Here is a 12,239-nt window from a genome sequence, read left to right as displayed (position 1 = left end):
GCGAGGCGGGGGCGTACCCGCCTCCGCCCCGCCCTCGGCCGCCTCTGAAACGCGGTGCGGATAACGCCAGCGGGAGAGGCGACCGCGCGAGTAGTTCCGTTCCGAGGGCGGAAGTGCGCGCCCAAGTCTCGGCCGCGGCCCAGCCAGCAGCATGGTTGCGCCGGTGCTGGAGATAGCTCACGTGTTTTGCTGCCCAAACCGGGTGCGGGGCGCTCTGAGCTGGAGCTCCGGGCCCGGAGGACTTTTGGCCTTCGGCACGTCCTGTTCCGTGGTGCTCTATGACCCTCAGGTAGGAGAAGTGGCCGGACGCCCGTTTCCATGTTCTTCGGGGGTTCGAATCCTCTGCGTGCGCTCGGGGCGGACTGTAGACGCTCTTGCGGAGCGGCGGGAAGGCTGTGTGGGCGAGGAGTCTCCCATGGGCGCGCGGGACTCACTCCTTGTCCTCTCGCACGCCGCGACAGCCTGGGATCACCAGGTCCTGCCAGTGGCCTGTTAGGCCCACGTAACCCCACCTGAAAGACCTTTTCTGAAGCCTTCCGTGGGAACTGTCATACTGTTAACTAGTTTGGGTTTTAAAGGATTTGCAATTTAGGTATGGATGAAAGCCATAATCACAGGTGCTCATTTCTGTATTTTCCTTCAGACTTATTTAATAAGCTTGTATTGAGTTTCAAAGAAATACCACTTTTATTTTGGCTTTGGGAATAGACATTGAAGGCGCTGTTGGGGTAAAGGTCAAAGGGATTAGGGATCCTAAGCAGTGGTTATAAAGCAGGACTTAACACATTCCCTGAACTTCACCCAGCCAGTTGATTATTCTCTTGGTGCGTTACCTACCTAACTTTTCAAGTGCCTAGTTTTTGCATTCTTCCCAGAGTTGTTATGACTCTGTTCTCATTGTCTAATTTTGGACGATACAATTAGTGTTGCTTCTCAAAAAGAGTCTCAGTATAAAAAAAACAAAACTAAGTGTTAGAAATGAAAATGCAGTGCCGGAAATAGCTATCTATATTTCTTGTACTGCTTTATTAGTTTGATTAAAAATCCCATTATTTTTATAACCTTTTCACATTCAAATTTATATATGAAATAGTTGTACTCATTTTCCGTGTCTTGAGCTTGCGTGCCATCTCTGTTGCCGAGTGCATTCTTAACTGGCAAGAGAAAGCACAAAAGCACGAAACCAACTGTAAACTTTACCGAGTCAGTCAGCCAAGGGCCGACTCAGCTGTAGAAGCCCATCTTTCTACAGCCATTTAATGTATTTGTGCCTGTGTCTTCCATTACATTTTTACTTCTAATGATAACTTGGTGGTCATGTTAGGGGATTTTAGCTTACCAGAAAAGTATATTGGGCCTAATAAGTACTTTGTTTTGTTAAATATTTGCTGTTTGGGCACTTAATTAAATATAGGAATAAGAGCATGTCAGATGCTAAAATAAAGTTTTGGAGTGATACTCATTCACCAAATTTTTGAGGACCCTCTATGGGCTAGCCCTGGACTGGGTGGTGATGACACAGAGAGAAAGGGTAGTAATTCTTGACCATCAAGCAGTTCTTAATCTAGTGAGAGAGACAGGGAAATACGATAAGTTGTTCCACAACTTCAAATAACTTGTGTGAAATATACTAGTTTTTTCACATTTACTTTGCATACTTTTTTCTCATCATGAGAATTTCAATTGGCATATAAGCAAATAGGAAGTTGGTGCTATTAGCAGTAGAGAAAGGGGCTCTGAAGAGGCAGGCACTGTAGTCAGAGAGTTAATATCCTCACCGGTGTGGGAAGTAAAGAAAGCCCAAATGTGGAGGGATTTTGCTGAAAGCAACAGTCTAAGAAGCTGCTGGGAATTGGCTATACGACCTGAAAGGATCTGCTATTTGAGGGAGGAAGTAGTTGTGGCCTGGTAACTTTGTATCATTAAGGTTGAAGGACCCAACACCTGATCAGCCATGGTATGCAAAGTTGAGTCATGAATTTGAATCCAGTAATCGTGAATTCCTCTATTGAGGAATTTTTGCTCAATAAAGCCCTCAGATTGGTGTAAACATGGTGGAAGTAGGCCGAGACCTGTGGGCACACAAGGAAGAGTTACCTTGTCTAGCCTGGGGTGTCAAGACAGGCTCTCCAGTAGAGAAGGATGGAGGCGATTAGTAGGAGCCAGCAGATGAAGATCGGAGAGCTCAGTGTGCTGAGAGCACAGGACATAGGAAATGTGGAGTGGTGGAAAATGCAGACACACATTAGAGTGAATGGATGGTTTAAAGTTTATGAATTAAGAGAGGTGATTTGGTTTGAAGTAATCCTGAACTTTATTAGCATCAAAACCACTGATATCTGACTTTTATTAGTTTATTAATTTTCTGTAGGATAAATTGTAATTTACTAACTGGTGTTTTCTTCTGTAAAGAAAAGAGTTGTTATTACCAACCTGAATGGTCACACTGCTCGAGTCAATTGCGTACAGTGGATTTGTAAACAAGACGGTTGTAAGTATTAATCTAGTTGTTAAAGCTGATCTCAGTTGTTTTCTGATAAAGTATTATTCGTCATTTTTCTTTTATCACTTGTGTTAATTTAACATTAGCTTATCTGATATTATGCGGTTGGAAAACAGAAGAAAAACAGTATGCCCAGTGAAATATCTGACCTGTACTTCATAGAACTAAACCATGGATAACATAGCAGTGCCTAGGATGAGGGTAGAGACAGCCCCTGACTCTGGCTAGACCCTCTCCATTGTCCACAGTTTTTGACTGAAAGCCTGTAAGCAGGGCCTGTGCTGGGGTGCAGGCTGGGATTCAGAGGATTTGGCTTGAGATCTATTTCTGCCACAGACAAGCTATTGCGTTTTTAGGCAGGACATTGCATCTCTGTTCACCCCAGTTTACACCTTAGTAACACCCGAAAAGTAAATGCTTGAACTTGGTCAGGTGACCTTAGAGGTTCACAACACCTGTGCGGTCAAAATTATTTTCAGAATAATACAAGAAGTTAGTCATAGTTTTCATTCTCATTCTGTCTCAAGTACACAGTGGCATACTGCAACAGATTCAGTACAGAAGCAGATATGAAAATCCAGTTGTATTCTTTTTTTTTTTTTTTAAAGATTTTATTTATTTATTTGACAGAGAGAGGCATAGCGAGAGAGGGAACACAAACAGGGGGAGTAGGAGAGGGAGAAGCAGGCTTCCCGCGGAGCAGGGAGCCCGATGTGGGGCTTGATCCCAGGACCCTGGGATCACGACCTGAGCTGAAGGCAGACGTTTAACGACTGAGCCACCCAGGTGCCCCGAAAATCCAGTTGTATTCTAATAAAGTCAGATGTTAAAGAGATGGGCAGAAATGTAAAACAGTGCCTCTCTTCTCATTAATTTTTTGTTTTGGAAAATATAGGGATTCCCCCCCCCAGCCCCCCACAAATGTTATTTATGTTAACATGTGATGGGATTCATCATCATTTTTAAGTAAACTAATAAAAAAGTATTTTTCAAATTTCTGGTTTAACTTCTAATGTGGTTGATATTGGTACATATAGTCCATATAAACAAAAGCTTTTGGGGTTCTCAAAAAATTTTAAGAGTGTAAAGGAACCCTGATACCAAAAAAATTGAGGATTACTGGACTAGATTATCTCCAGGTCTCTTTTATCTCTAAGATTCTTTGATTCAGGAACTTTTAATTAACATATTGCTTTTAGATAGTGCTTCTGAAATCCTGTGGAATTTCCTCAAATGTCTTATATATACTTACTGTGGTATTCTTATGGACTCTGAATTAATTTTATTTTCCTTTCCATAAACATTTATTGAGAGCCTTCTGAGCCGTGCGCAAATGCAGAATTTTCTGAACGAGTTAAGACTTTGCCATGACTTTATCTGTGACATTAAAAAAAAGTTTAATAAGCTACTTCATTTCATAATGCAGGATTAGTCATGTTAGGTCAGTAAAAATCTTTAAATTAGAAAGAGTGGCTGTTGGTGCAGATATTAAAGCACAATTGTAATTATATTAATTGCCACCAAGTGACATCAAAGACTACTTGAATTTCTGTATAGGGATTTATTATAAAATATTAATTTGGGCTAGTATATTTTATCTTCCCTTTAAAAGTGAGGTTACATAAAATGAATTGCTTGTGTTTCACTGTAATCTATAACTATTATGTTTGGTTTCCTCTAAGATTAGGGCTCTATCACCAGATAATTGAGATGTTTTTTCTTAACCCAGGTATCAGTGAACATAACATTTTAATAATACCATTTCATATTTTCAGGGATGCCAGGCTGGCTCAGTCAGTAGAGTATGTGACTCTTGATCTCAGGGTCATGAGTTCAAGCCCCATGTTGGGTGTGGAGCCTACTTAAAAAGATTAAAAAAAAATACTATTTCATATTTTTAAAATTTAACACATTACTTTTATGTTCCTTATAGTATTTTCCAAAGTCATGTAGTTAAATGGCTTAATTTCTGTGATGTATGAAGAAATTAAACCCCAATATCACAGCTGGCTGGCACTAGGGTAGGACATGAACCTGGGACTTCTGACTATAAGTCCAGTGTCCTTTAGACAATTCCCCACCGCTTCCCCTAAGTATCTAGCACATAGGCCAGAAGAAACAAACAAGTGGAAAATCCAAACCAAAATGATATCTGATTATTTCCACCCCCCTTTTGGTTGTTAATCCTTTTGTTATCAATAAGAAGTTGTAAATGGTTAAAAAAAACTACTTTGAAATATTTGTCTTATTTTAAAAATATGTCGTATACTTGGTAACAGCAGCTGACTATAATATCTCATATATGTTATTCCTGCCAAAAGTGTTTAGCCTGAATCTTACATGAGGAAACAACCAGATATATCCAGATTAGGAACATTCTGCAAAACAATTGTCTGGGACTCTCATTGTCACAAAAAAGGGGGACTGGGAAACTATTCTAGGTTAAAGGAGACTAAAAAGATATGACAACTAAATATGCAATGTGTGGTCCTTAGATTCAGAATTTTAAAAAGGTATAAAAGACATTACTGGGACAATTTGGGGCAGTTTTAATATGGACTGTATGTTACATTAATGATGCTGTGTCAACAATTAAAATTGTTGAATACAATAATCGTATTGTGGTAATGTTGGGGAATGTTCCAATTCTTAGAAGATATATGAAAAAGTGTTTTAACAGTCAGAGGTCCTGATATCTGCAACTTATTTTTAAATGGTTTGCCATAAACAAAGAGGTCTATGCATATACATATATAGAGAAAGTGAGATTTTAAGCAAATGTGGCAAAATGTTAACAGTTGGTGAGTCTAGGTAAGGGGTATATGAGTTTTCTTATATCTTTTCTATAGCTTTGAAAGTTCTCAAAATAGCTGGGAAAAAATAAAAATATTTTTGGAAATAAAATTTTTTCCAGCTTCTTCTACTGAATTAGTTTCTGGAGGATCTGATAATCAAGTGATTCACTGGGAAATAGAGAATAATCAGGTGGGTAGACATGTTTATAGTTACAAGAAATAACTTATATCTGCTTTTATTTTCAGCTCTTTTCTTCATATCAGCCGTGTTCTTTTATGAAGTTGCTTCATTCTTATTAGTAATCCAGATCCTGTATGTTCTGTACTTCACATGCCCTGTACCCTTTCCTCTAATATTTGTTCTCATATTCATATGCTGTCATTCATTTCTGTGAATTTCCCATCTCTTTGGAATAGTTTCCAACTGCACTTACAGGGGCCATTTGTTCTCTTTTCAGTGATAGCAAAAATTAACAATGCTCGTGTTCATAGGACAGCTGTTACCACGTGGGTATAGATTTACATAATTCTAAGTAATGTTATAAATATGCACTGCTGACTATGGATGGATCTCTACTGATGGACACTAGGTTGTTTCTAGTTGTAAGCGAAGATTAAAAGCGTGTTAGACATTTGAACATCTGTCATGCAGAAGATGAAGAGGAGGCAGAATCTTGTTTATGATTCATGTACATGGTTTTGATGGCAAAATGTACTTGAATAGCTAAAGTACAAGGGTAGCTCCGTAGATGTGTGCTCTAACTTGCTGTACGACAACCATGGTGCTGTGAGTTCAGTAGAGTTTTAAGAGGTGGCCTTTGAGTTGGGTCTTAAAGTGTGGGATGGTTTCCTTGGGAGGAATTTAAGGGGCGAGAATTCCTGGTAGGAAAAATGGCATGAATAAAAAAGCTCAGGTGGTAAAGGAGACCACCTGCTTAGCAGTATCCAGTCTTAACCGAAGCCTAAGATGTCTTTAGGGCAGGGTTTTCTAAAGTTTGTTCAGAGAATTACTCATCTTTCAAGAAGTTATGTGAAAAAAGGAATCTATGGGCAATCAAGGTTGGGAAATAACTTTGGTGTATATACCTAAGGTATATATCCTATACCTTCTTTAGAGAGTCCCAGTGCACCATGAGTGTAGTGAAATCCCTGCAGAGTTCTGACATGGACGAACATTGAATATCTTCATTTAACTAGCATTTTCCAAATTTCTTTCAAGTTTGAATTTTTTTTTTTTTTCCTTTTAAATCGCTTAGCATTCCTTATAACTCTGAACACCATAGTTTTGGAAATGTTCCTAGGTAATTCATTGTAGGCAGTAATACTAAGTACATACAATAGGAGAAGATTGTGTGGCAATGTGAATATCAGCTTTAAGAGTTTGTTCTTTATTAGCAGGCTTTTGGAAGTCATTGGTAATTTCTAAGCAGAACAATATGAGTGTCAAAAGAAGATGAATCTGACAGCAGTGTGCCAAATTAGAGTAGGAAAAAATATGAAGAAAGCAGTGTGGGGTGTGTTTTTGAAGGGAAGATGATTTTGACATTGACTAGTTATCAAAGGAGTGGGAGCTGGTGTTAGGGGAGTGAGTAATTAAAAGTAGTGGGATTCTGTTTTCAGGCTCTGAGAGAAAGGTGCTTCTACAAAGAAAAATAAGGGAAGTAGGAAGGAATATGTGGAATTTACTTACAGACATGTCATTTGAATTGCTGGCCAGACGTCCAAACTTGTCCTCAGAAAGAGGGCAGATGTGGAGGTGGGGATTTTGGAAGTACCTAGACTTGAATAAGAGCAAAGAGGAGTGTAACAAACTTAAGTCGTGTTTGGACCGATCTTGGCAGAGGAATCCAGAGAATGATTTGAGCACTCATTTTTGAGATTTGAGGTGATACTTGCAAAACTCTTTCCTCAGTGTTGCCTCATGCTTCTGTCAGTAGGGAGGACTGAGCAAGTATCTGAAGGCAGACAGCAAACTTAGAGGCCAGAAGAGAATGTGAAGCCAGACAGAGAGGAGGACAGCAGGAGGGTAAAAGGCGTGAAAGGGGATGAAGGGAATAAGAGGGTTTAGGGGAAGGGTCCACACATGGGAACCTTAGAGGCTTACGGGTTCCTTTCCATATGCATTCCCATGTACACAGGAGCTCAACACACACTTCTGATAAAAGGAAATAATTCTAAGCTGGTATAATGAGAAGTTTGAGTCTCTGACGATTGAGCATTTTTTTTTTTTTTAAGATTATTTATTTATTTATTTAACAGAGATAGAGAGCGTGAGTAGGCAGAGCGGCAGACGGAGAGGGAGAAGCAGGCTCTCCACCGAGCCGGGAGCCCCATGTGGGACTCGATCCCAAGACCCTGGGATCATGACCTGAACTGAAGGCAGCCGCTTAACCAACTGAGCCACCCAGGCGCCCCTCAAGCATTGTTTTTTAACAAGCTGGTGAACTTGAGAGGTTTCTTTTGTTTGAGTTTTTAAAATTCTCTGATGGTTGATATATCACCCTGCTTAAAAATGTAAAGTGAGTACTTTAAATAGATTTAATCTTTTAGGGAGTAATGATAGAGACTCATGTGAAAAAAGTTTAAATACAGGAAAGTGTAAAGAAGGAAGATTAAGTACAAAACAGAGTTAACATCCTAATGAACGTTGTTCTAGCTCTCTATTTTGTGTGTCTGATGATACATAAAAGAGATTATACTGTAGTTGAGTTTTTAAAAATGATTTTTCGAAGAAGCCAAAGGTCAATGATTACAGGAAGTTAGTGTACAGATCCTCATACATAACTATTAATCATCTTGAGTGGCAGAGTTTTGCTTAATTGTGAAAACAACTGAGCAGGCATTTAAGGGGCCCCTCTATTTCAGTAGACAGCAAATCATAGAAGACACTTCTCAAAGGACATGGTGGAATCTCACACATTTCGAACTCCAAAAAGTATACCTAAAATAGCAGAAATGATACCATAGTGAATAATTTTGCATGGCAGGCAGGTAGACTTGATTAAACAAGTGGGATTTTCTAGTTCTGTTTGGCATTTTTTTCATTCTCTAACTGTACCTGATTCAGGCAAGTATGCGTGTATGCTAAAAGTACTTGGTAAAAGTTTGATAGAGAATAGAATATTTACCCAATTCCAATGTATAATCTCACATAGTATCACCAAAAAAAAATTAACTTCACAGTGAAAAAACTTGGCAGACACTACCTCTACTAGGATACCAAGGTTAACATCACTAAAATTGGGACTGAGTGATATCATGTGCTTCCTGACATAATGCATGCGGATAGTAATGATGTTAAAATGTATATCCAGAATCTAATCATGAGGAAATATCACACTAATCCAAAAGAAGGAACATTCCACAAAGCTGGCTGTAGTCTTCAAAAATGTCAATGTTGTGGTTGTCTTTCTATGTTATCTTTTTATTGGGTACAGTGTATGTCTACAATAATTTAATCAGTTTCGTATTAGGAATTTTAGGTTAATTGCAATTTTTCACTGTTATAAAGGGTGTGTGATGAATGTCTTTCTGCATTTGCCTTTTATTGTTACACTAGTGCGGTTAGCATCTCAGAGTAGATTCTTAGATGGGAAATTGCCGTGTCAAAGGCTGTTCACGTTTGTGTGTCCTTACTGTGTTCAGACGAACTTCTCTGAAGTTTACCTTCTCTTCAACTTGAAAGGTTGTATTCTGGGTCACGCATTTTAACTGTACCTTTAATTCTGTGATTTTAGTTAGATAAAGATGAACGGTTAATTCCTTTTTTATCACGTTTTTGTCAACTCTTTCTGATGTAGCTTTTAAAAGCAGTCCATCTCCAAGGCCATGAAGGACCTGTTTATGCAGTACATGCTCTTTACCAGAGGAGGGCATCGGATGTTGAATTACATACACTGATAGTTTCTGCAGCTTCTGATTCTACCGTTCGAATCTGGTCTAAAAAGGGTTCAGAAGGTAGGTTTAAAGACATTATAATCTCTATGAAATAGTAATTGTCAAATGAGTGACAGGAGAACATACATAACCATTTTTTTTTTCAGTGTTTTAAGTCATTTTGTTCTCTGTAATGTTAAAGGTTGATAATTTAAATTCACATGGTCATTGGGGGCTCAGGATTGACCTCTTTCATCCCCTCCTGCACCCAGGGCTGTGATGATGCTACCCAGCCTTTCTGGGTGGATAAGCTCAGAGTTAGTTGTTCATGGTGTTTTTTATTACTTCTTAGTAACGTGCCTTCAGACCTTGAACTTTGAAAATGGATTCACTCTGGCTCTCTGCTTATCTTATTTGCCTAATACTGATGGTGAGTATCTTGCTAAGTATACATTAAAACAGCAATATATTTTTATATCTCCATATAACCAGAACCTATAAGAAACATTAGGTCTTAATTTCGTATCTAAATGTTTTCATGAAACAAGTTGAAACATGGATAATACACTTTTTAAAAAAATTGAAGTATGGTTGACAAAATGTTACATTAGACAATAGTTTCGGGTGTACAACATAGTGATTCTACTACTCTGTACCTTATGCTATGCTCACCAGAAGTGTACTTTTTATTTTCAGTATTCAAATGATTTTTGTATAGAACATAAAATTAAGGGAAAGTGTTAAGAATTTTGATAGCTGTTGAAAATTTAAGTGACTTAATATGTACTTGGGATTGATACTGCTATTTATCAAATATATTATCAACATCTGTAGATCTAATTTGGGAAAATTAACCCTTTGAAGGTGAAGGTCTAGGATAAGTTGAAAAAATACTGAAGATGTCCCCTATGAACATTTCTGTGAGGATGAGAGTCTCTTCACATCCTGCATAATAACCATTTGCCCAAGACCACTTAAAATTTCCCAACAAAGTTTTCCCCTTTGCTATGAAACCCACCTGTCTATACCTTTAATTATCCTCCACAAAGTTGATGGCCAGTGGGAGTCGGTCCATCTCTGCCACCTCAGTTAGAGGACATACCTGGAGGAGAGAGGCAGGCCTGCAAGCCCCTAGCCTCCGATGCCCTCCACAGCAGGAACTGTGACTCCACCGTTTCATATGATATTCCCACTTTGTGTGAGGGCTCCCCAGTAGGAGGAACTCATACATCCTGGCTTTATTTATTTAGTTTTTAATTTAAAAAAATTTTTTAAAAGATTTTATTTATTTATTTGACAGAGAGAGAGATAGCAAGAGCAGGAACACAAGCAGGGGGAATGGGAGAGGGAGAAGCAGGCTTCCTGCCGAGCCGGGAGCCCGATGCGGGACTCGATCCCAGGACCCCGGGATCATGACCTGAGCTGAAGGCAGCCGCTTAACGACTGAGCCACCCAGACGCCCCACATCCTGGCTTTATAACAGAGAATTTAGTTTCTTCCCATCCACATTGAGGCCAAGTGACTGGAGTTTTATTTTTTACTTGATTTAAAGTGAGGAAATCTTTGAAAAACACACTTATGTTTACATTTACTTAGAAAAAGAGTCCTTATTTTATCTGCTGTTCTTTGGTAATGTCAGTTTTTTATAGCCTCATCTTTCATAGCATTTTAACTATGTATTTAACGACCTTTTTTTTTTTTTTTTACAAATTGATGTATAAGTGACATATTAGTTTTAAGTGTACAACATCATGATTTGATATTTGTATATATTGAGAAATGATCACCACAGTAAGTCTGATTAATGTCCCTGAGCATACGTAGTTACAGAATTTTTTTTCCTTGTGATGAGAACTTTTAAGATCTACTGTCTTAGCAACTTTCAATTATGCAATAATTACATGCCCTTTTACTTTGTTCTCTACTGGCTTCATGAATTTGGTTTTACTGTTGAATTCTCAAACAAAATGTAAGATGCTTGAAGTGACAAACATACCCTTAAATCTTTGTGCAGTAGCCATGATGCTGGGCTCATAGCTCTTATATTTTCTTACTCAGTTGGGTTAACAACTTTTTGGATTAATCTTCTGGTTGACTTGGTGAAATGTTTTTTATGTTGTTCTTTTCACCACTACTTCTATCATAAATGATATAGGATGGAGGGAAGGACTCTCAGTCATTCTTTGCTAAGTAACCACTTAATAGAACATTTTAGAGTGTTCATTTTATTCCTGTAGACATTTATTGAGCACTTTCAATGTATTTGTTCAGGGTGTGGAAAGTAGAAGCCTGGGTTCTTTACCCAGTGCTTAGAATCCAGCATTGGTGATAATCATAACATGTGATAGAATATTTACAGTAAGGCCTCTTTTTATCCTTCCAGTACCAATATTAGCATGTGGCGATGATGATTGCAAAATTCACTTATTCGTTCAAAGAGATGACCAGGTAATTAATGATTTCATTAAGGTACTAGAATTATGTTCTGCTTAATTACATATCATAATACTATTTCCATATGGTAGAATTTTAAGCAATATTCTGATCTAAACCAAAATAGTCCAATAGGAGAATCTTTTTTGACATCCTCTCTTAGACAGTTTTCCACTTTGTTTGAACACCAAGTAAGTGCTGTCTTGGCCACCTGGTCCAGAGTTGTTAGGTGGGAAACAGGTCGTTGGATGGGGGAAGGACAGGAGGAATGTTGTGGTAGTGGATTTTTTTTTTTTGTAGATTTTAAATAAAGTATATCTATGGTGAAATTCCCCTGGTAGTGTTTATTTGTCCTTCTGAGCTTTACCTGCACGTTGAGTGGTTAAATTACAGGAGGGAAGTTCCAGAAAAGATGTAGTTTAACTTTAGGTTTATTTATTTAATAATAGAGATGCTTGTTTCTTTGCATTCTATAAGAAAGTTTAAAATGGTTGTGAATGTCCAACCACCCAACTTTTCTCTGTAGAGCAGCACATGTCATTTTATCCTGTAAACATTTAGAGTATTTATTTGTCTATAGATACTATATTACCTACTCACATGAGTTAGATGATTATAAGATTTTTATTCCC

General features: G+C 38.3%; 1 protein-coding gene across 7 annotated transcripts in view; it reads left to right on the top strand.

The window, feature by feature from the left end:
- Positions 1–123: 123 nt before the first annotated feature.
- Positions 124–12,239, top strand: part of ELP2 (elongator acetyltransferase complex subunit 2) — a 48,756-nt gene continuing 36,640 nt past the window's right edge. For 2 of the 7 annotated variants that reach the window (XM_044920906.1, XM_044920907.1), the window contains exons 1-6: positions 132–289; positions 2,413–2,491; positions 5,418–5,488; positions 9,099–9,255; positions 9,527–9,604; positions 11,558–11,622. In XM_044920906.1, the coding sequence (XP_044776841.1) occupies positions 152–289; positions 2,413–2,491; positions 5,418–5,488; positions 9,099–9,255; positions 9,527–9,604; positions 11,558–11,622 (588 nt within the window). In that variant the 5' untranslated portion in view covers positions 132–151. Of the gene's footprint in view, positions 290–2,412; positions 2,492–5,417; positions 5,489–9,098; positions 9,256–9,526; positions 9,605–11,557; positions 11,623–12,239 lie in introns of those variants that run through there. The other 5 variants (XM_044920909.1, XM_044920905.1, XM_021686105.2 and 2 more) reach the window with 4 other exon arrangements.

This window comes from Neomonachus schauinslandi, chromosome 14 (assembly GCF_002201575.2).
Source record: "Neomonachus schauinslandi chromosome 14, ASM220157v2, whole genome shotgun sequence".
NCBI classification, from domain to species: domain Eukaryota; kingdom Metazoa; phylum Chordata; class Mammalia; order Carnivora; family Phocidae; genus Neomonachus; species Neomonachus schauinslandi.
Note: the sequence above shows the minus strand (reverse complement) of the source record. Positions and strands in the feature narration are given on the sequence as shown.